At 37.4% G+C, this 25,383-nt stretch overlaps 1 protein-coding gene across 1 annotated transcript in view; it reads left to right on the forward strand.

The window, feature by feature from the left end:
* The window catches only part of LOC128855008 (ubiquitin carboxyl-terminal hydrolase puf), a 40,503-nt gene extending 16,850 nt beyond the window's left edge, over positions 1-23,653 (forward strand). The window contains exons 7-26 of the mRNA XM_054089550.1: positions 2,778-3,239; positions 3,301-3,570; positions 3,634-3,796; positions 3,875-5,806; positions 6,692-7,733; positions 7,804-7,900; positions 7,992-8,175; positions 10,154-10,707; positions 10,773-10,896; positions 10,964-11,151; positions 11,228-11,498; positions 11,598-11,780; positions 15,642-16,041; positions 16,112-16,208; positions 16,265-16,436; positions 16,503-16,693; positions 16,756-17,108; positions 18,540-19,320; positions 19,396-19,519; positions 20,891-23,653. Of these exons, the coding sequence (XP_053945525.1) occupies positions 2,778-3,239; positions 3,301-3,570; positions 3,634-3,796; positions 3,875-5,806; positions 6,692-7,733; positions 7,804-7,900; positions 7,992-8,175; positions 10,154-10,707; positions 10,773-10,896; positions 10,964-11,151; positions 11,228-11,498; positions 11,598-11,780; positions 15,642-16,041; positions 16,112-16,208; positions 16,265-16,436; positions 16,503-16,693; positions 16,756-17,108; positions 18,540-19,320; positions 19,396-19,519; positions 20,891-22,198 (8,896 nt within the window). The 3' untranslated portion in view covers positions 22,199-23,653. The remainder of the gene's footprint in view (positions 1-2,777; positions 3,240-3,300; positions 3,571-3,633; positions 3,797-3,874; positions 5,807-6,691; positions 7,734-7,803; positions 7,901-7,991; positions 8,176-10,153; positions 10,708-10,772; positions 10,897-10,963; positions 11,152-11,227; positions 11,499-11,597; positions 11,781-15,641; positions 16,042-16,111; positions 16,209-16,264; positions 16,437-16,502; positions 16,694-16,755; positions 17,109-18,539; positions 19,321-19,395; positions 19,520-20,890) is intronic.
* Positions 23,654-25,383: the final 1,730 nt, after the last annotated feature.

A 25,383-nucleotide genomic window follows, 5' to 3' on the forward strand; every position in this document is an offset into this window, starting at 1 on the left:
GACGCTCAAGGGTCCTATTTTGAAGTATATTAGTTGTATAAGCCAAAAGGTTTAATAAAACTGCTTAAAAAAAAATAAGGCTCATTACTTTTCAATCAAACCCTGTATGAAGAATTTCTTCTTAGAAATGATAAAAAACACCTCTTTGAAAACTTTCGCTAATTTATTTATATTAGATTTTAAGAAAATAATCTTTTTTTTTGGAAAATCTGTGATGTTCCTAGCATTGTTTCTGAAAAATAAAAAAAAACAAAGAAAAACTTGTATCTAGATTTTCCCCAAAATTTTATACTATACTATAAGTAGTACTAATAGTTTTCGGTATATAGTACAATTACAAAAAAGACAATTCTTTCAATTTGCAAAAACGGAATATCTAGTAAAATTGTTTAGCACCAGTACTCCAGTACTACTCCAGTATTACAAAACTACAAAGTTTAAGAAAAAACTAATCCACAATTTCCTTTTTTATGGAACTGCCTATGTACTTACGATATTATTTCGGAAAAACTTTTAAAAGTTATATTTTGTTTTAAAATGTTTCACAAAAGAAAAGCTGATCGATTACCAAACAAAATATATACGAAGTCTGTTCAAAAAAGGTGACATTATTTTTCTCGAAAAGTATTCATCAATATATAATATAAGTATAAGTACATATGTATATTTAGACCTCTTCAAAGTAACTCCCCTCAGATATAATACACATGCAAGTGATTTTTCCAACCCGGGAGTACTTTAGATAACCTTTTTTTGGTATGAAATTGAGCTCTTCCTGAGCGGGGTGGTTGGACGTTTTCAGTTTTGAAAACAGAAAAAGACACAAGGGGAGACAAGTCAGTTGAAAATAGTGTCTGATTCATGATGACGGTGTTGTTTTTTGGCTAAAGGACACGAACAAGCAAAGACGTGTCATGATGTTGGCCATTTTTCATACGTGGAACTCATTTTCAAAGTCATATCGGCCTCAATAGCCGCCTAAAGGATTTCACTTAACATATACATTGCTATTAGTCGTAATAACTGCATTAAAGTTGGCGGTAAACTCAAATAAACGGCCAAATCCGTTTTCGAAGAAGAAGCCCCAAATATGAGTCTTAACTGGATGCTTAACAGTTCGTTGAAGTTGTCTATTGTCAGCAGAACACCAGTTCCGGCAAATGTAACTATTCGTCGGAAAAGATGATTCACCCGTGTTTTTAATTTACCTTTGCCCGTGCAAGTCTTTTTTTCAATGTGTGGTAATGAGAGCAGTCGAATCGTGTCTTTGGATGCAAGGAAGTCAATGATCTTCTGATCTTACTTTGGATAAGTATTATTTTGGCCTCCTCCGTGGAAGTCGTCACAGTTTTTAATATCGGTTACCGTTGCACTTATTTTTTTATGAAAGTCTTCGACATCTTCAAATATTTTATTGCAGATACATGCGCCACTTTCGGACTTTTAGGGTGTATACATTGGAGCACTGCTTCAAATCGTTTTTCATGCGCGGAACTCATTTTGTAAAAATTTCCCACAAAACTAACTAATCGCACAATGCGTATTGCGAAAAGGATCTACTGTATTCACGACTTTAAGCTGGTCACGCTTCTTTTAGACAGATTGTACATAGCCCGCGAAATTTAAACCCATAGTTTTTTTATTAAGCCTTACTAAATATTCATTTAATATTCAATAAATAAAAAAATTTAAATAAATAAAAAATAAAAAAAAAAATATATAAAAAATAAAAAAATATAAACAATAAAAAAAAAAATATAAAAAATAAAAAAAAGAAGTATAAAAAAATATATAAAAAAAAAAATAATAATAATGAAGAAAATTAAAAAATTAAAAAAAATAATAATAATAAAAAAAATATGAAAACATAAAAAATATTCATTTCATCAATAAAACAATGGTTGCCGCCAATTAAGGGGTTACATCTAGTTAGAAGCCCTGAAAAATGAGGTTTTTAAAAAAATTTTCCTGAGAAAACTTCTGAATTAATTGTTTTAAGCCTTTGTACACATATTATGGTAACTTTGAATAATATTTAAAAAAATTTTATTTGCAAGAATAACAGTTTTTATAGCTGCTACAGCAGATTTCCAGGAACCCCTCCAAAAAAAGACAGTTTACGGTGACCACTATATCTCCGAAGTGGATTATCTGAAATGAAAAAACCAAACGGATTTGATTAAAGTATTGTATATTCTTGTAATTAATCGAAGGAATAAGCAAAAAAAAAATTATTGACAAAATGGCGGCTTCTCAAAAAAAAAAAATCTATTTTTTGGAATAGTTTTGGCCTTAAATTGTGTATAAACAAAAAAATGTTTATCGGTTTTAAAAAAGCTTCGATTAAGTACTAGAAAATATAGTTCAGAAGCCGGTGTAAAAATTTCAGACTAACCGGTTTAGCCGTTTCCGAGAAATCGTGGTCACCGACTTTCAAAACACAGTTTTGAGAAAAACAAGGTTAAAGTTTTAAAAGCTAATTTAAAGTGCTCTGACGCGTCGTTACATTTATGCGTATAACTTCAAAAATAATCTTCGGAATGACTTGAAATTTTCATAGTGTTTACTTAAATATATGTACATTACAAAAATGAAATAAAAAAAAAAATCGATTTTTTGAAAATTCTAACTAGATGTAACCCCTTAAAGAAAAGCAGTTGTTGCCTTCATGAACGCACCGATTGGGTCGAACGAATTCATTCCCTTATGTTTATTATTACATATATTATTTACTTACCATTTTCCTACTAATTTACGTTTTTTTTTTTTTTTTTTAGACTAACATTGGAACAAGTGGATGCATTGTGGGAGTGGCTAGCACATGACAGCGAGTGTGCCGACTGTTATTTTTCATGGTTACAGAGTCAGGCTAAAGGCGGCGACCAACATGCCTTGGGTATAGATGCATTGCAACATTTATACTTGAAAAAGTTGCCAGAGTTGCGTCCTGAAGAATTCTCTATGGTGGCACTGGGCCTCTTTCAGCAATTGTGCAGTCTAGCTCGCATGGCTATTGCCCATTACGAGAAACAAACCGACTCAATATCATCGACATCATCGAATATAGTAGGTATGTATCATTTGTGGAAGATCGCTCTGCGCGCGCACAACACAGAGGTCTCCTTGGCTGCCATTCAATATATCAATATGTACTACATGGGGCAACAATTGCGCTTGGAAAAGGAATTCGTATCGCAATGTATGGATAATTTGGTGCAAGCAACCAATGCTTTGGAAAGGTTAGTTCTATCCCAAAATACGATGAAGTTAAGATTTTAAGTGTTTTGCATTGCATTGTAGCAACGAAGATGAAAATGCACTTATGTGTGTGCAACGCGGCCTTATGCTGCTGAATACACATTTGGAGACGTTTCGTCGACGCTATGCATTTCATTTGCGTCGTTGGGCCATCGAAGGCAAAGGCGTCTGTTCACATAGTAACTTAAAGAACGAAGCCTCTGGACCGGCTATACGTATCGTCTTGCAACCGGCTGGCCTCTCGGAAAAGTCCGTCCTGCATATGCATGCTTGCGACTTAATTGCTGAACTTAAAGCTGAAATATCTAAGTGGTATGGCATTTGCTTTTATTATTTAATAATGGCGTAATTTTTCCACTTTTCCGCTGTTTCAAGGTGGGAAAATCTACAAGGCAGCACTAGTAGTGGTGGTGTGTCGGCACCGGTTTTGGGTCTTTTGCTAAGTGACGGTCCGTTGCGCATTATAACGCAGGGTCAAGAATTGACATCGGACTATGATGAGCGTAGTTTGGGTGATGCCGGGTTCAAAGATAATCAGGTTACTTGACGTTTCCTTATTTTATTTACTCTTTTTTTTTGTGAGAGTGAATTTGAAAATCAACTTTATTTGTTATAGATTGTGTACGTGTCCTTGGGAGGTCGCGGCGCCAGACGCAAGGAGACGAATCTCGATCACCCATCCATGCAGCCGCCACCGCCGAAAGAATGCCTACCAACAGTATTATTGCTGCAGTCGCGTTACTTCGAAAAGCTTTTTTGCTTAATGCAGACATTGGGCGATATGAAGCCTCAAAACTCTAATTTGCAATTGCATACTAAAGCACAGTTGCTCTCTAGACGCGTCTGGGATATATTGGCAATATTGCCTACTAATCCACTGATATTGGATGCCTTCAAAGGGCTTGGCAGTGATCTGAATGCTTTCGAACGTTTCAACAGTGAAGAAGAACAGGCTAACAAGCGCAAGGAGATCAAACAGAAACTCAACGAGTTACTCGATGCAACCAATTTGCAAAAATTTATGTACTCTTTGCATATTGTCGAAAGTCTCACCTTGAACAGCGTGTTGCAACAAAAGGGTGGTAGCGGCGGCAATGGTTCGACGTGTTGTGGGTTTGGAGGCGGTGGCGTTAACGGTAACGTGATACCTATGGATCAATATGTGCGTAGTAGTAAAAATGGTGGCAGTGCTAAGCGGAGCTCGAGCAGGCGTCGTAATAGCAACGAAGGTTCGAATGTAAAAGATGAAAGCAAACGCAACAACAGCGGCAACAGCAGCGGTGGCAGCAGCAGTTGTAGTGGTAGTGGCAGTATCAGTGGAGGTGGTAGCAGTGCAGGAACTGCATTGGAATCGTTTTCCCATAAGGAAAACTACGATGGAGCTGTGCAAAAAGAATTGGGAAGTACCAGCGCTGAAAGTGAGTTCAGCAATGAAATGGCTAGCGAAGATGCGCCTAATCATGACAAAGAAAATAATCAACCATTAGTGGGTCGACCACATAAACGTTTCAAACGCAGCGACAGCAATGCCAATTTGAATGATGAGAAAGAGAGCAGAGTTGTGATTAGCGCTGTGGACACTAGCAGCAGTGCTGCCGGCGGAGGCAGTGGCAATAGTAGTGGTGCTACTGTTACACCAGGTGGCAATGCACGCGCGACATTGGACATGAAATGGAGTGAAGTGTTTGTTCGTTGTGGTGGCTTGCGCTTACTCTATGAAATTTTCATTTCGGGACAACTACAGCAGAGCGCACATCCTCGAGAAATGCTCAACGAGTGGAGGCACGATTGCTTGGCCAGCCTGCTGCGTGTGCTGTGGCTTTTAGGCTTCGAGGAAGTTCAAGCCGACGATATGCATGTTGTGGTTTCACGGCCACACGCTTTCATGCTAGAACTAATGAACGTAGATCCATGTCTGCGCCGACTTGCATCCATACTTAATGACGAAGCCTACCACAATTATGCCGCACTAATACCGACCACACAATTTCAATACCAATATCCATATCAATATCATCATTTGCGCACTGGCTTCTGGGGACGTGCCCAAGTTGTACAATTCACAATGAACATAATGGTGAGCTTCGTTCATGCGTCGGCTGAGGCACGCCGGCTACTTTGGACACAACCAGAATATTGCAATTGGGTACAAAAATTCATTTTGGAGGACCCGGAGCCGGCAGTGCGTCGTGAAATATGTGCTGGACTTTATCGTATTTGTTTGGGCAATGCACAAAGTTACCAGGTATTGCTGGCACCGTTGCTGCGAAAACTTATTTCCTTCCTGCCGCTAGCGGAAAAGATGACGTCTTATGTGCAACACACGCAGTATTTGCTGTCGGATGAAGGCAAGGAACCGTATGGGCCAGCGTGTCGCGACTACTTTTGGCTTCTCGCACGTCTTGTGGACACCATGACGCCGGACATGGTGAAGTGCTCACTGGAAAATGAAAGCGAAGGAGATGCTATCGATATTGAGCGACTTTGTCAATCCGTTTCACAAAGCATATTGTCTCGAGATTTTTTCGAAACCAGACACGGTTATCAGGTAATTATGTTAATAATAATAAATATGGCGTGATGACCCTTGGGGAGTCTTGAATCCTAGGATCTACGATTTTTAACTAAAGTTTGGAGCTAGAAACTTGAAGTTTTACTATAAATTATAATACTTGATTATGGAGGACTTGGCTTCACTTGGTGTTTCCAACTGGCGCCATTTACCACGAGAAAGAAACGACTGGCGCGCTTTGTTAAACTCGGCCAAAATCGCTTAAGCGGTGATTCCGCCAATCACGAAGAAGATGATTCATTTCATTGGCTGTTTTATTTAAAACAGCGTCATGGTGCATTTTGTGTTCCAAATGTATCAGTTTTTAAAAGTGGTGACAGTGTTCAAAATTTTTTTATAAAAACTAAGTTTATATAATTTTGGAACAAAGGAATTTTAAAGAATTGCTCGGTTTTCGAAAGGTTTGAAAGCGAACTTTTGTTCTCTAATTATTATTTTCATTTCGGCACCTGCTCTTGTTAACATGTCAAATGAGACGTAAACATTATTTGGTCCAAATATTTTTTAACGTTTGAGAATTATTAATCGATAGGCTAATTAGACCGCCATAGCCGAATGGCTTGATACGTGATTACCATTCGGAAGTCCGTGGGTTCGAATTTCCGTGCATGAAATACCAAAATGATAGAAAACGTTTTTTCCGAGTGTATTTTTGCCATGAAAAAACTCCTCATAAAAAGTATCTGCTGTTCGGAGTCGGCTTAAAACTGTAGGCCCCTCAATTTGTGAAGGCGCACGCCCCAAATCGGAGGAAGAGCTCGGCCAAACACCCTAAAAGGGTGTAAACGCCAATTACATATATATACATACATGTATGCATACTAATGAAACTATATTTTGAAATGGTTTATTATTTGTTAGGACGATGGTCTCGTCGGACTCATTAATCTGATGTCGAATTTCGTCAAATACGATCCAACGTTTAAGTTCAGCAGTTCAGCATTGCAGTTCATCGATAAGATTTTTGAATTTCTTTTTGATATGCCATCGCCAATGAATCGACACAAGCCGAAATGTAAATCCGCGACATCACGAGCTGCTGCCTACGATCTTTTGGTGGAGTTATGTAAAAACTGTCCTAAGAATTATGTATTTTTGCATGCGAAACTGTTGGCACAGCACACGCCCGGTGCCAAAGCACCCTATCCATGGGATTATTGGCCACGCGATGAGGGTCGCTCCGAATGTGGCTATGTAGGTTTAACGAATTTAGGTGCCACTTGTTACATGGCCTCCTGCATTCAACACCTCTACATGATGCCACAAGCGCGCGCTGCTGTACTGAATGTACCGCCGACGGGTGCACAAAAGCATGGACCAACTTTGTTAGAGTTACAACGCATGTTCGCCTACCTATTGGAGTCTGAACGCAAGGCGTATAATCCGCGCTCTTTCTGCCGCGTGTATCAAATGGATCATCAACCACTAAATACTGGCGAACAAAAGGATATGGCGGAATTTTTCATTGACCTCGTATCCAAGCTGGAGGAGATGACACCCGAGTTGAAAGATCTTGTTAAACGTCTGTTTTGCGGCACACTTAGCAACAATGTGGTGTCGCTTGACTGTGGTCACGTTTCGCGTACAGCTGAGGAATTCTACACAGTGCGTTGTCAGGTAGCCGATATGCGTAATCTACAAGAATCACTTGACGAGGTAACTGTTAAAGATACGCTTGAGGGCGACAACATGTACACGTGCTCGCAATGCGGCAAAAAGGTGCGTGCGGAAAAACGTGCCTGCTTCAAGAAATTACCACAAATTTTATGTTTTAATACCATGCGATACACCTTCAATATGGTCACCATGCTGAAGGAGAAAGTCAATACACATTTCTCATTTCCCATGCTCTTGAATATGACTGACTACGTGGAAAAGACGTTAATGCCACATCAATATAAGGGTAAGTAACACATTTGTCTACCTGCTAGCGGATTTTAATTTAATCTGTATTATTTGGTATTTGGGCACAGAGGAACGTGAAAAACGCAAGCAAGAGTTAGAGAAGCAGAATGCGGGCACTGATAATGCAAATAAAGCCATGGAGGAAGATATTGAGGAATGTTTAGAGTAAGTAACCAAAGAGAAACTGAGTAGCCTCATATGTGCAAAATGGAAAAATATTTAATTTTGATAAATTTTATTTTTGCTATGTTAATAGATATGAACTAGTGGGGGTAACCGTGCACACTGGCACTGCAGATGGCGGCCATTACTATAGTTTCATTAAAGAGCGGAACAAATCAGCACTGCAACACGATCGCTGGTTTCTGTTTAACGATGCTGAGGTGAAACCTTTTGACCCTTCACAAATCGCAGCTGAGTGCTTTGGTGGTGAAATGACAGTAAGTAAATGAGACAAAGCGAAAAATTATACTAAACCTCAACCAAACTATTAACTGAAATGCAACGGTAAACACTATTATTTATTTTATTGCGCAAAAGCTTAACCCTTTCGCGGACAATAGGTTTTGGTATGACGTTTCGGTGGGGCATTTGCTATATCTTCAGATATAATGAAGATAATCGATTCGGGATTGCAGCAAAATGATTGAAAACAATAGTTGAATTAACTTTTGGACATTATATATACATTATATATTTGGGGATATAGCCGTCATGTCCTATTTAGAATCCAAATTTGATAACATAGGGCAGACTGGGAAGTCCCGCCTTTGTGGCTGCGGGAGTTGCAGATTTGCCGTATTTGTTGCAATAATTAATGACGGAAAATGCCGTCCTACCCCTATGTTTCTACACAAATTGTTAGTATACCAAAATTTTTATGTTCTTTAATTTTTTTAAGTGACGTTTTTTTAGAATTACTTTAGTAAGTCAATGCGCCATGAAGTTTGAGGTAGTCCTGTTTGAAGTAAGTGTATACATATAAGAGGTGATCCATATAAAAGTATTTTTTTTAATGAAGTAAAATTAAACGAAAACAATTTATTTTGGCAAAATTTGGCTTTAGTAGAAAAGGAATGGGTCGTTTGCCTTGCGTTTATGGCGTACGATTTCATTCAGGTGGCTGCTTTCATGACCTTGTTAATAGTTTAAAACTTTATCTTATGCATGACTCATATGCTATTCGCCATTAGGGTCTGGATCGTTTTTGACTTACCTACATAAAATCGATCTATAATGATACCCACAAAAAGTTTAACGGGGCTCTGAGGTGGCCAAATGATACCAACGAGGAGGTTGATTTGATAATATGAATTGAACTTAATGTGAAAAATATCGATTGTTTGATGGATAATACTTAAGTCCAAGTATACATCTTCAATTTCAGCTTTCACTCAGTCGGTAATAATGGAACTTAGTAAAAAATCATTCGATTCAACGGAAGGTTTAAATCTTCACATCTCCAATTTTAGCTTTAAATCAGTCCGTTATCATGAAATTTAGTCAAAAAACATACGATTCAACTGAAGGTGTAACTTTTTTTGATTCCTTTTACAAAATAAACGCTCGGTGCAAAAACATACTGAGTTATTGATCATTTAAAAATTCTATTTTGGGAAATTGTTAGGATTCAAAAACAAAAAGTGTATTATGTGGATGTTATGCGACATTTGAGAGAGCAATTTCATCGAAAAACGGTATATTTGTAGGAAATGCTAGCACTGCTGTTATGCACCGTCTTAAAATAGCGTGAATTTGTGTCCATTTCTCCAAAAATACTACTCGTACTTGTAGTTCCACAACCACCTCACCTTATATGGCTCCGTCTGATTTTTTTCTCTTTCCAAAATGCAAATTATTGTTTTCAGAAACCCGTTTTTAGTCGACGTGTTATACGTGCACTATTTCGGAAGAAGTCTACTTTTTTGAAATTTAGAAAGGGTTTGGTGGGATTTTACACCCAAAAAACGTCAGGGAATACAACGTTGGGTATTAAAATTTTGTCCAGAAGAATTGTTTATCGACCTTTTGCGGTCTAGCTTTTTGTTCCGTGGGGGCTATTTTATTTCACCCCTACTACCTATTTCTAGAAGGCATCCGCCAAGTGTGGACGCGTCCTCTAGAGTTTGCAGGCTCCCATGAGGGAAGGAGTCTACTTCGAAGGCGATACAATAAGTTTGAGGGAATAATAGTTTTTATTTTTATTTTATTATTATTACTATTTGTAGGGGATATATACAATATAACCCTAACTTTATTAGCACACTGGCTCCTAGGGACTTTTATTATTTTTTAATTTTGTTTTATTTGTCAATTTTCGGTACTATTTTGAGAAAATATATTGTAAAATAAATAAAATAATAATAGAAATTTTCGTTCTCGAGTGCTCATAAATATGCATTCTCTTCAATTTTGCAGAGCAAAACTTACGACTCTGTGACCGAGAAATACATGGATTTTAGTTTCGAGAAAACCAATTCTGCTTATATGTTATTTTACGAACGTCGGCTGCCAGAGCATTTGAAACAGCGGCACTCGGAGTTGCTGGCATCGCCTTCCTCCAGCACTCGCTCACCGGACAATGGCAAAATGAGTGCTAAAATTGATGAGGTTGAAATGGCGGTGAAGTCAAGCGCCGACAAAAAGGATATTGAAGGAGCAGATGAAGATAACAAGAGTGATATTGAAAGGCTTGGTAGTGAGCTCAATAGCGAAAAGGATGCGAAAGTTACAGAGACTGTTAGCAAAAAATTGGAGGCGAGTGACTGCAGTGCTGGCGGCAATGAGCCGCAAGCGTCCACTTCGGCGGCAGCTGCTGCATCGGCTGCAAGCAACAAAATGGTAGTTGAAGCTGGCACTAAATGTGTGCGTTTGCAGATATCACATCTGAATAAGGAATTGGAGGATTGGATTTGGCAGGATAACAGACAGTTTTTGCAGGACCGCAATATATTCGAGCACACCTATTTCAAGTAAAAATAAAAAATAGTCTGTTGCTTTCTGTGCGAAACTTAAAATGCGTTATTCTTTTTTTCAGTTTCATGTGGCAAATATGTGGCCATATTCCACAAACTCTGTTGGCGCAAACTGATGTCACTTGCATGGCAGCAAAGTTGTCAGTTTCATTCTTCATTGAAACTTTCATACATGCCAAGGAAAAGGTGAGTGATGTGGTTTTGTCATTTTCAAATATATTAAACAAAAACCTTTCTACTTTTTCCACTTTAGCCAACAATGGTGCCTTGGATCGAGTTGTTAACGAAGCAATTCAACGCTAGCCAAGAGGCATGTGAATGGTTCCTCACACATATGTCTATCGAGCCGTGGTGGCCAGTTCAAGTGCTAATACAATGCCCAAATCAAATGGTGCGCCAAATGTTTCAGAGGCTTGTTATACATGTCATTCAAAGGCTGAGGCAAGTAACCGCAATACACATTACGCTTGATTTAGCTTTTAAACTCTAATTGGTGGGTTACACTTTGCCTTTGTAGATCTTCACATGCTCATTTATACTTGAAAACAGAAACAGATGATGATGGCAAAGAAGTGATGGGCAATGCTTCATGCGTAACACGTTTCATTAGTTCACTGATATTGCTAATGGAACACGGTGCTAAGGCGCATTTACGACATTTGTCCGAATTTTTTGGCTTACTCTTCGAATTCTCACGAATGGGTGATGAAGAGACGGTATTTTTGTTACGTATCAATGTAATTAAGAGCGTTGCGGACTTTTACTTAGGCAATAAAACACAGGATTGTGTAAGTACTGTATTCATAAGAATAACGTAAACGAAGTCAAATGAAAGTATTTGTGTATAAATGTGAAGTATTTATTCATGATATTTACCATGCTTACAGATCGATGTTGGTTCCGACAACGATGATAATTCATCGGATGAGGCTTTATCAGTGGACAAAACGCGTCCTGCATCTTTGGACAAAATGATTGCGTTGGTGGCGAATTTGGTGGAACGTTCGCGGGGACAAGATTTCCGATTGCGCCTTTCGACAAAGGATTACAATGCGATAGCTGGTGGCAAGGTAAGAAATTGTGCACAATGAATTGAATAAGGAATTATTTTTTATGCTTCAGGCGTTGCAATACACTTGAGTAATTAATTAATGGTATAACCGAAATAAATATGAACAGATGTATGTCAAAATATTCAGAATTATGGAAGTATGGATGCTGTGTATATATACCTTCTGCTCAAATATGAACGAGACGTTATCAATAAAAGGGTCCGCGGATGACATATGGCAAAAATAATTTTTTTGTTTTTTGGTAGGACTGTTATAAGCTTACATGGCAAATTTCAGCGTGATATGTCACATAGTTTGTTTTCTGTGCTACTGTAAACAAGTCAAGCTCGAGTGTGTTCTTCGAATTTAACGATGGTAATTCAAGTTGAACAAAGAATTTGTTTGAAATTTTGTTATTCCAACAAAATTTCGGCTTCAGACGCCTTAAAAATGTTGCAGACAACCTATGGGAACTCTGCTCTATCGCGTGAACGTGTTTTCCAGTGGTACAAATCGTTCAAAGAGGGCCGTACATCGGTTGAAAACTTGCCTCATGAACGTCGTCCAGCAACATCAGTAAACGACGAAAACATCGGAAAAGTAAAGGAAATTGTGCTTGAAAATCGCACAAATCGCAAAATCGGTTAACGCTGAATATTATTTAGACATTTTAAAGCGTTTGCGCGAGAACATTCGTCTTAAAAGGAAGGAATTGTGGGACAACAAGTCATGGTTCTTGCATCACGATAATGCACCAGCTCACACATCACGTCTTGTTCGTGATTATTTGAACAAAAATAATGTTAATATCGTTCCGCAAGCACCGTATTCGCCTGATATGGCTTCATGTGACTTTTTCCAGTTTCCCAAGCTCAAGTTGCCGTTCCGTGGAAAACATTTTGAGACAATTGAAGTCATAAAAGAGAATTCGAAGAACACACTCGAGCTTCACTTGTTTACAGTAGCACTGAAAACAAACTATGTGACATATCATGCTGAAATTTGCCATGTAAGCTTATAACAGTCCTACCAAAAAACAAAAAATTTATTTTTGCCATATGTCATCCGCGGACCCTTTTATTGATAACGTCTCGTTCATATTTGAGCAGAAGGTATATATATATATAATTGGCGCGTACACACTTTTTGGGTGTTTGGTCGAGCTCCTGCTCCTATTTGTGGCATGCGTCTTCATGTTGTTCCACAAATGGAGGGACCTACAGTTTCAAGTCGACTCCGAACTCTATACATACACATACATACCAAATATTTTTTGTTAGGTATTTAGATAAGCTTCTCCTCCAACTTTGTAGCAGCACAAACATTTCCAATATATGTACGGGGAATGCTGCTGGAGTGACTGTCCTTGACTGGATATACATCCGAGTCGTTTCGGTAACGTAGAACTGATTTTCGTGGAAAGCTTCTATCGCGACTTGTGATGTGTCTGCGATATTGTTTCTATAAATATAAATAGAGCGTTCCACATGCACTGCCGAATTTCAGATAGTTTTTACGGGAAGTATGTAATTACGGAAGTTTGTATATGCCTGCCAGGGGCGATCCCTATTAGAAGAAAATAATGCACACCGAATATACTGCGAAGGTCGCCTGTATTCGATTATATATGTACATATAATTGGCGCAAACACCCTTTTTGCGTGTTTGGCCGAGTTCCTCATCCTATTTGTGGCGTGCGTCTTGATGTTGTTCTTCTGGAAAGACCTACAGTTTTAAGCCGACTCCAAACAGCAGATATTTTTTATAAGGAGCTTTTTCATGGCAAAAATACACTCGGAGGTTTGCCATTGCCTGCCGAGGTGCGGTCGCTATGTTTTGGTCTTTCACCAAGATCCGAACCTACGTTCTCTCTCAATTCTAGATGGTAGTCACGCATCAATCCATTCGGCGGTCGCCTGTATTCGATTACTCGTATCAAAATTGAGACATCTCCGCGAAATTTGAAGCAAATTTTATACTTGGCCGAAATTTGTTCTTCATTTAAATGGACGGAATTCGTATCTTTGCCACATGAAAATTTCTAAAATTTTCAAAATTGTAAAAAAATATATATATTACGTTAGTTAAGAATTTTCAAAATAAGAAATGCTCTCAAAGAAAAAAATGCACGTATTTAAAAACAATGGAGAACGGAATTGGATCCGCTAAGTTTAAATCTAAGTTTAAATTTTTGTATCTAAGTTTAAATGTGTGTTTCTTGTTGACTTAAAACTGCTTCAAATTACACTTCTAAAGCCACATGTTTGACGGAATTATAGTATTCGATTGAGACTATACAAAATTTGGTTAGTCATTGAACTAGAACAGCTACCGCTTCCACCTCTAAGATTACTGATATTATGAAAAAGGTGAATAATTTTATAGTTCTTGGACTTGGGCTGGTTCGGTTTATGTTCGGTTTCGCCGAAGAGATTTTTCTATAAGTTTTACTTTTCAAAGTCATTGCCTAGGTAGAAGTATACAATACATATGTGTATAACCGTTTATTTTGTAATTAGAGTGATTTATTTTGCTTATAAAAAAAGTTATTATATAACTACGCCACACTAAAATATTTAAACCCCATTTTTGAGTTTACGATTTGCTCGATTTCAAAAAAACATGCACCGATTTGAATACATAACTTTGTTTAGTGCAAAAATGTTTGATACCGATATATAGGGGGCGTGAAAAATATAAACTGAATTTTCAAAATTGCTTTTCTCCGGAATCACAAAAGCTAAGTTTGATACATTAAAACACAAACTGAAACTGTCAAATAGTTTTTCTCTAGAACCGTTTATGTTAAGGTACTGAAATTTAATTCAGTTACATAAATTACGAATGTCGTAATTAAGGCGAAAAGTATTAGGTATTGGAAAAGAGGGCGAGGCACCTCCCATGCGAACTTAAATCACATATCGTGTGAACAAATCAAATGGAGAAAATAAAAGGTCAAAATGGAAATTTCAAAATTGTAAACCCATTTTTATGGATCGCTACCAGGCTTAAAAAAATGTACATATTTAACACTATTGAATGTTGATAAAGCCTACTACTTGTTTTTTTGGACACTGGCGATACTAAAGGGTTTTTCAAAGACGTGCTTTGATGTTGTTTTATAATAGAAATTTATTTTATTTAATTTTTCACTATTTTTATTCAAAATACGGCTCTTGATATGTGAAATATTGCATCATTTAAATGTCCACCATGAGCGCGTCTACAGGTAATATCTGCCAAACAGTCGATTTATGAATGCCGAATGCGTAATTGTTGAGAAGGCGAGTTATCGATGTTGCAGGCTGTTCTGCAAAACTTTGCGCTACAGCAGCAATATTCTCTAGACCTTTTTCCATCCTCAACCGAACCAGTTTCTTGAAATTTTTTCACCAACCTCTGAATTGTCGACTCATTCGGACGATTATTTCCACGAAAAACTCATGAATTTTAAGTTCTTAAAGATCGGATATTTCCAAAGTAAGTTTTAATAATTTTATCGCGTTGTTCCATGTCAAAGATTACATAAAAAAGGTACTGTCTAGGAATTATTCACTACTGACATCTAGGCCTCACATTTGAAAGAGCCTTTAGTATAAATAAATAGTCCAAACTTGTCAATACCAAAATGTAGGTTTGATCTCAATAGAAAAAAATGCACTTACACCTCTTACAAAATAAACGATTCATTTTAATTATATTGATTTTACCTACTTTCATCTTCATTAATAATAATAGTCATATTGTTGCTGTTTAAAAAACTTAATATTTTAAATTTTTTTTATAATTTAAAATTCTTTTATGATTTAAGATTCTTTTATATTTTTAAGATTACTGTTTGCCATTTCACTTATTTTTCAACTATCCAATTTTCGACAGGGTTTTCCATTCTTATACCAACAAATCAAGGATAACATTAATCCGCATCAGACTAAGCATCTGATACATGCACTTTGTCGTTGGGATGATCGTTTGGCGAATCAGATTATTACCATGTTATTCTCGTCCGTCACTAAGCACACGGAACTTTGTGGTCCTTTCTTCAAGCTGCTCACGTTACTTACCGAAACTCAAGGTGGTCCCTCCGGTTTGCCATGTTTCTCCCAATTGGTGTTGCAACGTGTTTGGGATGCGGCAGAGTATTGTCCTCAGTCTGCGCTCGATTGGCTCGCTTTCCAAGCGCCCAAAAACAAAATTGCACATGCGTGGATCCTACAATCGGCTGATAATTGGGTGGAACAATATTTGCTGGCGCACAACAATTCACGTGTGCGCAATGGTGCGTATTTTTGTGTTTCTCTATTTAGAGTATTAAATGATCAACTAATATTTTTGTCATTACACAACAGCTGCTGCTTATTTGCTTGTATCGTTGGTGCCATCACAACCCTTCAGGGCGAACTTCCGCACACATTCACTACATAAATTATCGGCGCATGTTTATCGGTAAGCTCGATAGTGGAATTGTTTATAATTTTTATATTATTTTCTATTCTTTGCAGTGATTTGAATAGCGACGCTCAAATTGTTTTACACAACATAGTCAATCTATTATTACGGCTTCTGCGACCGGCTCGTGCTTATGCAGACATCGGAATACATGGCACTACTAAGCTTACAACTTATTTCAGCTTACTTAGCTACTGCATGGTTTCAAAGACTGAAAAACTAATGGTATTGCTGCATAGTATAATTTAAGTCAGCACTGAGTTATTTTAAAATTTAAATTGAACCTTATAGATTGGACCGTATATGAGAGCTTTATGGGATCTATTCCATCCACGTTTGTCGGAGCCCAGCGTACCAGCGCATCACAATAAACACGCGCTACTCGCATTTTGGCACCACTCCATTGTCGATTGTCCTGAGAATGCGCTAATTGTGGCAAACTGTCATGAAATAACACGAAATATTGCATTTAATTACATTCTGTAAGCAAAATCTTTTTATTTTGTTTTTATTTTGTATTTACTTCATTTTCAACTATTTATAGTGCCGACCATGATGATTCCGAGATAGTCGCCTATAATCGCTCCATGCTGCCGGCTTACTACGGTTTATTGCGTTTGTGTTGCGAACAGAGTCGAGCACTCACCCGGCAACTTGCGGCACATCAGAATTTGCAGTGGGCTTTCAAGAATATAACACCACATCCGACACAATATGCAGCTGCAGTCGATGAGCTGTTCAAGCTCATGACTTTGTTTGCCGCAAGACATCCGGACGCAAGCGAACAGGAACAACACGAAGTGACTACATTCCGACGCACAACACTTTCGGCGTACTTGACTGGACTAGACGCGCGGGTTTCTTGGGGCACACTCATAAATGCACTGCGAATTTTGGGTATGTTCGAATTTCCAAATAATCATGTACTTTTTTATTTAAAAAAAGCACCAAACATAAGTAAATACACATCTACTAATATTCTAAAATACTACTCCACGAAAAAAAATTTATAGAATTAACACTAGAAATATTGACTTCATAGCTAATATATAAATTAGTTTTTTTGCTACTCCTGTAAAATTTCAAAATCTTATTTATTCTTTGATATTTTATAAACTGAATGTACATATAGAGGTCGCCGCTGTAGCTTAATGGATTGGTGTGTGACTTCCATTGGGTTGGGCCCCGGTTCGAAAGTCGGTGCATGGAATAAAAAATGATAGAATTATTTTTTTTTCTAATTGCGGGCGCCCCACGGCAGACAATGGCAAACCTCTGAGTTTAAAAGCTGCTGATATAAACCTAGACACCTCATGGAAGTGCACGCGGCAATAATTTATATGTATATACAAGGTGGCACAAAATTAATCACCCTATTGGAAGATTTATAATTTTTGTAAATGGCATCGTACGTCAGTCATATTTGACACTTGTGAATCAGACGTTGCAATGGGGCTCGTAAAGGTCAAACTTAAGATTTTCTACACTCAAAGTCATCACATGAAAAATTGTCATGCCAAAGCAACAACAAAGTTATCGAGTCAGATTCGCCGTTAGCGAGTAAAGTTGTACCTCATTAAACTGGTATAACTGACTGTCGTATAAACACACGTAATTTAAGGCAGCTCTATCCCAGCGTTCATTTACACCAGTTGCTTCATCTATTCGCTACTTGCTAACGCTTGGCGAAAAGAAGATGCCTAATAAAATTGAAACTTGCCTAATATCTGAAAAGAGAGTTGGCCGCATTGAATATGGAACGTTTTACCAGTTTTATGAGGTAGAACCCAAGTCACATTAAATAGGTAGCAGCAGTATGATTGTTTTAGTTACTTTAAACCATCAATCTTGAATAAAGCAATGCATTACTCATTACATTACATTACAAAAGCAAAATACATTACACTTGTTGTTTTTGCTCTACTGTTGCTACCTGTTTAACGTTCCTTGGTTTAACTATACTCACTAGTGGCGAATACTGCTCGATAACTTTGTTGCACACACGCAAGCACATTTTTCGTGAAGTGAGCGAAGCCCAAACAAAGCGAGCAGAGAAGTGGCGAGTCGCAGGCGGCTATACATATTTTTTTAAATTTTACAGGAAATGTATGAAACTTTATAAAACTTGACCTAACGTATTTTTGTATTAGTTATAGAATGATATTTTTTTTGTTTTTGCCCCAAATTGCTTTGAATAACTGGAAAGAAAATTAAAAAAGACCTTTTTAAAAAAAAATTTTATGTTGTGCATTTTTGCATTTTAGTAACGATATTTATGTATATATTTTTCATTATGAGTTTGCTAATTTTTAAATTGCATCCCTTTAGTTGATAACGATGAAGATCGACTTCTCGTCATCTACAATGGCGGCATCGAGATGTGTTTCGAGGCGTTGCACACGTTACATTCCATGCATCACGAAGCAACGGCTTGTCATGTTTCTGGCGATTTGCAGGAGCTACTTAGCGAGTTGGTATTGCTATTGAAAACGTTACGCGTGAGTACGCGCCTGGACGCCCCATCGGTTGCAGCTAGCGTTAGCAAAAAGCAACTGCAACACCAGCAGCAACAACAACAACGACTGCCTGACGCTGTCAAGCGATTGGCTACTTTCCTCAACACATTCAATCCACCAGAAATTTGTCGTCGATCGTTAGACGTGCTTAAAGAGTTGGTGCGCAATCCCAGTTTGGATGTAACTAGTATACTGGCGCCCATACTCATCAATTGCCATCTATCGGTGGCAAATGCGCCGAGTAATATTGGCCCATTGGGACCATATTTTCCACGACGTGGCACTAAAGCGCCATGGCCAACTATGTCCAAAAATACGCCGCGTCCACCGCGCCCTATGGTGCAAATGAGTATACCACATGGTGAGATATTGCAAAAAGGTGTCGACATAGAGTATGACGCACAGGTTGAGGCTTTCTATCGACCTTACCATGACTTCTTGGATGTGATGATGCGTATGGCGGTGAATACAAATCAATTAAATGATACGTTGGTGAAGTTAAGTTGCTTGGTGGCGATCGAGGCGGCACCTTTGCATTTCAGTTTGTTCCCCAAATTTTGGGTGGGCATTTACAACAACAAAAGCACAAATAAGTATGTTAAAAGAACTCGCTTTGCGTTTTTCAATAATAAAGTTTGTTAAAATATTTGTATTTTTCTAATTTAAAGATACGCTGAGTTGCTGATCAACAATCAGTACCTGGTGGAATACATACACATAATATTGAGGGACGAAAGAGTCTCGCTCAGTGATCATTACATAAGAAACTTCTTAGAAATCTATTATCCCAAGGTAAGTGTATATCACGTATTAATTTTTTTAGTTGCATTATACCACTAAGAATTAATTTTATTTCGCGATCGATTTTAAGAGGCGGAGTTTTTATATTCGATGTGTTCTAAAAGTGTCACAAAAGATTTTTTTTAATTCAACATTTTTTATCACGACCGCTTTTCTGCAAGCAATGTCGAATCTACCTGTGCAATTCTGTAATCTCAAATTATTATAGTTTCGGTTCATTCATTGAGCGAAATTAATAAGTTTCCAAGTAAAATATCGTACAGCAGTCACCAAAATTATTCGAGCTACTAAAAGCCTGGGAATCTAATAAAAATATTGGCTTTACTCGTACAGTTCTTTGTGTAAAATATGTAGCCCCAATATATTCGCGGGAAACGACAAAGACAAGGTGGTATTCTTTCGTACTGCTATTTATTTAGGAAGTAGGTCGAGCTGGAGTTAGGAAATGTAGATGATGCGACACCAGTACCGGGCGGAAATACGTAATATCTATTCCCTCGCATCGCAAGTAACCGCAATCGTAACTAAAATACTAAAGCGCCAACAGACACCACCTTTTGTGGCAAGATACTTTTTTGACAACATACAACGCGATTGAGCAGCCGGTATTAATCTAAGAATGCAGCACCAATTTAGCAGCTGCCGGCTTGTAGGACGTAAATCTCTCGTAGCATCGTAGTCAGAACAGGACTGGTATTGGTATTGCCAAAATCCACCTCCAAAGTGAGGTCCTTACGTTCCTTGACAGGAATAGTGCTCGGCAAGAAGTTACCCTATGGGCAGTAGAACTACGTTTTGAATGTGTCAGAGGTTAAACTTCAACATATCCGGCATACCGAACCGATGTCCGATATGCGTAAAAGCCCTTCCCTATAATTCGAAAATATAAACTTCTTGCCAATGAATTTCGCGCCGTCAAAATTATAACACCCACGAGTATATTACAGCGATGGTTGAAGGCAAAATTCAGGCACTACCGAATTATTCTATCTACGAATTATATATCTATAGCCTACTCCTTTTTCCTTTCGCGCGTTAATTGACGCCTATTAGATACAAACATTGAAATATAGCTACATGGGATACTGTTATAGTCCAAATTTGTGTTCCACATAAATATACTCGGGGAGGCTTAAAACACTAATCATAAACAATTATCTGCCTTTCGAAGGTAATATCAAACTGTAGGACCCGCCATTTGTATGACAACATCAATCCTAATATTCATATAATTTAAATTCGACGCTACATATGCTGCTTTTGGAGACAAAATTACTTTTCACTTCCTCTTATAAATTTATTTTATCGGTTTAAGAATTTACTTATACCAATTGCATATTTTTATGTTCTTCTACTGTTTAGATATCCGCCCAGTTGCCCATTGCACGCCTTCTATACACGATCAGTTATTCCATGCACTCGAAGGAGGATCTAGACGATCTTTGCGGCGATTTGTTTGCCATACGCGTGATAGCACAATGCACAGGTATACCGGCTTCCGTCCGCAAACAGTTAAGAGGATCGCTGAAGGCTTTGCTTTATAAGAGTTCTCGCTATCAAGAAGTAGCTGAATTGGAAATTACTCAAAACAAGAAAGTGGACAAAGTAACTGATTCGCCTAATACTGAGAAGACATCTGCAATAATGGATGAAGATGATTCAAAGGATCTACCAGCGGAGGTCAAACCGGAAAGTTCGTCGCCCTCTAAGTTGGTCGACATGAAAGAAGCTGCTGAAGGCGTACCAATGGAGGTGGACGCCGAGACTGATGCGAAAAAAGATGCCAAGGATGCCAACAAAGGAGTAGAGGCTATGGAAACTGATAAATCTCCGTCTAATGGCAAGAGTGGCAGTAGTGATAGTAGTGAGAATGCAAATAGCGATGCTAAGTTGGGAAATGACCAAGAAAACACTGCCAAAGCAATGAACGCAAAAAGTGATATGGGTGAGCAAAAGGAGAATGACAAGAAAAATGATGAGGAGCCTAAAGAAATGGTGACTAAAACGCCAACAACAACACCAACACCAACAAAAATGTTGAGTAAGGACGGCGAGGAGAACGTAGCGGATGACAGTCACGGCAGTACTACTACTGTTGTGGCGTCCACTGCTGCCGCAATACTTGTGGAGCAATGCAAGAGCATACAAAAGAAACCTGCTGAGGTGCGTTTGTTCGAGGAGCACGAAAAACGTATCAAACTCTTGCTGACTATGGAGACTTACATCAAGAGTATACTCGTGCTGATGCAACGCGACGAAAGTAGCACATCGCCAACGTCCGCAGCAGCGAGCGGCGGTGGCGGCAGTGGCGGCGGCGAAGACTGCGAAACTAGTACAGATGTACCCGAAGTGATGTGCAAAAAAGGCACAATTGCATCAGCCATTGCAACAACCTCGGCCTCACCACCCGGTCCAACTTCTGGCGCTTCAGGTGGCAAAAAAGAGGCAAAGGCATTGCATTGCATTGAGAGGAGTGACGCGAAGGAAGATACAAGTGATAGCCGCAGTTCTCCAATTAAAGCCCAACCCAGCACGGCAGCAACTAAGGATAATAACAATTCGGCAGCAAATCCAAATCCGATAACCGGTACCCAACCAACGACAACAACGACACCCACACCCTCGATATCGGCTGCCACTGCCGCGGCGCTACATTCTCAACAAATTTAGTTATCGTTTAATGATTTGCTAAATATTTTGTTTTTCGGTAAAATGCTGGAATAGTGCCGCCACTAAGTTGAAAGTTGAGTGCGAACCAAATGAAGGCTTACGCGCTAGCTGAAACGTCGGACAAATTTTGTCAATACATAATTACTGTTATAATACCTAAATATTTTATTTTTACACACAATTTGAAAATCGAAAGTTCGTTTCTTTCGTTAGAACTATTAATTTAAATGAACTTTTTTCCGTAATAAAGCGTTGACTAACCTGCTTAAATATTTATATGAAGAAACAAATCGAAGTACGCTTGAAATATGTAAAACGAAATAATATAAAAACCTTTGTCGCACCTGTTTAGTGAATATTGTTTTTATACATTTCATTTAATTTATCTCTAAAAGTAGTGCAATGCATTATTTTAACAGATTTGCTTCTTTTTGTATAATCAGAATTAACAACGTATTACAAAATATATATAAATATATTAAATAATAACAAAAAATAGATGATGCTAATAGAATTTCTGACCCAAGGTCAAAAATGTGTGTAAGAAAAATTAAAAGTAAAAACTGAAGCTAACCCAAGGTTGGTTGTGTGAAAACAAATGATAAAAAAATAAAATAAATTTTAAATTAGAGAACAGGTAAATCACCATTTATTGCATAAACTCCCATTTGAGACCAGCAAGAGACGAAACCATTCTCTGCTAACTTTCCTTAAGCCCGTGGAAAAACTTTAAGAATATCAAAATTAAGTTTCATAAACAACGTTCCTATTTTCTATATTAATTAAACTTATTTTGAGTTTGTCTTATACTTGAAATAGTAATTAGAATTATTTTACCCTAAAATATTATATGATATTTTTTTAACACAAATTAATGTTAAAATTTATTTTTCACAATTTTTTTATGTACGTATATTTATTTAAATGTAGGTACTTACATCGGCAAACTTTTTCATTGAATTATCATACTGGTCTCAAAGTGGAGATTTTGTAAGTAATTATCGAGGAGAATAAGCAGCGAAAAAAAACAAAAACAAAAAAAGCATATATTAAAAATTGGATATTATTTTGCACGTTTTAAGTAAATGAGTTAAGCTTGATTGCGAAGGAGTGAGAATAATGCCAATACGACGATCATGCTTAAGTAAACAATTTGAATAAAGGAGAACACAAAAATGTATTCTAAAAATTGTATTGAATATTTGACAAGAAATATAAATTATAATATACATTCATACATACATACTTACATATAAATGTGTACAGATAACAGATGGTTACGCCTGCAGGGGCAATGAATATTTAGTTATTTTAATACATTAATGTAAATGCTTACAAGCACATGCACACCCATACACGTATAGCATATCGTTGCACACGCGTGGTTTTATGTAAAAGTGCATGAAATAATGTTAAGGCTTTTATACATAATAATTATACGAAATTGATAAATTATTCGAGAGACTTTTCACATCTGAATGCTTTGGCCAGTTGATGAGCACGGCAGCATCTATTCGTTTTTTATTTTTATTTTAAAATTTTTTTTTTTAATATCTATTTTTCTTTAATATTTTTTTTTTTTCATTGCGCACTGGAATATTAAAAAAGTGAAATTTAAAGTGCACTCATTTCTCTTGTTTGTTAGTTCATCCACTTATATTTTTTCTATAAACATTTTTTAAATATGAATAGACATGCCATTGAAGTTAGGTCGACATTTTTTTGAATCTTTATTTAATTTTTACAGTAGCAAAGTATACTTTAAATTCTTTTCAGCAACTTGTATAGGGGGCGTTCACGCCGATTTCGTTGCTTCTGCGGTTTCTTAAATGGCATCTTATAAACCCTCATATCCACGTCTTGTTTTCTTTGGCTTTACAACGCTCAACAGCTGAGGAATACTTTGCTTTTACCGCAGAAATTCTCAAGCTTTCCAATTTGGCAATTCAGTAGTTGGTCTTCACAAAATACGTAGCTATAAGTACAACTGGCGTATCCGAATGGGTTGTTGTGTGACTACCATTCAGAAGTGCACAGGTTCAAAGTCACCCCGGAAACTAATCACCAATTGATAGAAAATGTTTTTTTCTAAAAGTAGTCGTCCCTCCGCAGGCAATGGCAAACCTCCGAGTATTTTGCTGCCATGAAAAGCGCTCTGCCGTTCGGAGGCGGCATGAAACTGTAAGTTCCTCCATATATATTATATAATTATTATTGGCGCTTACACCCGTTGTTTTGGGTTTGGCGGAGTGCCTCTTTCTTTTTGTGGCGTGCGCCTTGCAGCTGTCAAACAAATGGTAGGATCTACGTAAATCCGCTGACTAAGCAACGAACTTGGTGCCAATACCATTTATGCGTAACGAAGTCGGAAATGTGAAGTAAAAAAAATTAAATAAATAATTCAAAAATTTTGTTTTACTAAAAGTTGAGGCAGAGTATAGCTTTTAGATAAGTGAGGGAATTAAGAAGTTTGAGAAATTTTTGTATTTGGCTTTTAAAAATTACATTTTGTGCCAGTCATTCTTGGTGTTGTAAGAGTACACTAGTGCACAATTTTTTCACATAACGGTTAAGAATATTATGAAAAGGCATCGTGGTTCAAAGGCAGGCGAATGTATTAGGATGTATTGTTACTGTATTGCATAGGAGTCCTTTCTTAAGAGCACCACATTTTTGCTGTCTTGTTGAAATACAATTTTTCTGGAAAATATTCACTCAAAATGAATTGGCAGGGCTCCATATCGTCAAGTTGTCATATGCAAATATTCTTAACGAGAAAGTGCTACACAATGGCATTGCAGGCAAACAGATGTTAAAGCAAACTTAGTCCCGCCCATAAATTATAGTAAGTGCAATGGATGGTGAATTTTTGTAAAAAATTTCAATTTTTTTTTTATTTTGTGAAATTTTTTCTTTCTATAAATAAAAAGAGGCAGCTGATGAGCTCAACTGTCTAAACAACAACAGCATGCAATTCCTTTTCTTCAATAATAAAACAAATGAATGTAAAGAAAATGTTTAATGTTTATACAAAAACAAAAAAAAAAAGATTAAGAAAATATGCATCAGAAACTTACAACGCAAGACGTAAAGTATGTACAAGGTGGCGTAAAACTAATCAACAAATTTTGTATTGATTAACTTTTTTACTAAAGACAAAAAAAGGGTTTTGAGTGATGCAAATC

The sequence above is a fragment of the Anastrepha ludens genome, chromosome 2, assembly GCF_028408465.1.
Source record: "Anastrepha ludens isolate Willacy chromosome 2, idAnaLude1.1, whole genome shotgun sequence".
In the NCBI taxonomy this organism is placed as follows: domain Eukaryota; kingdom Metazoa; phylum Arthropoda; class Insecta; order Diptera; family Tephritidae; genus Anastrepha; species Anastrepha ludens.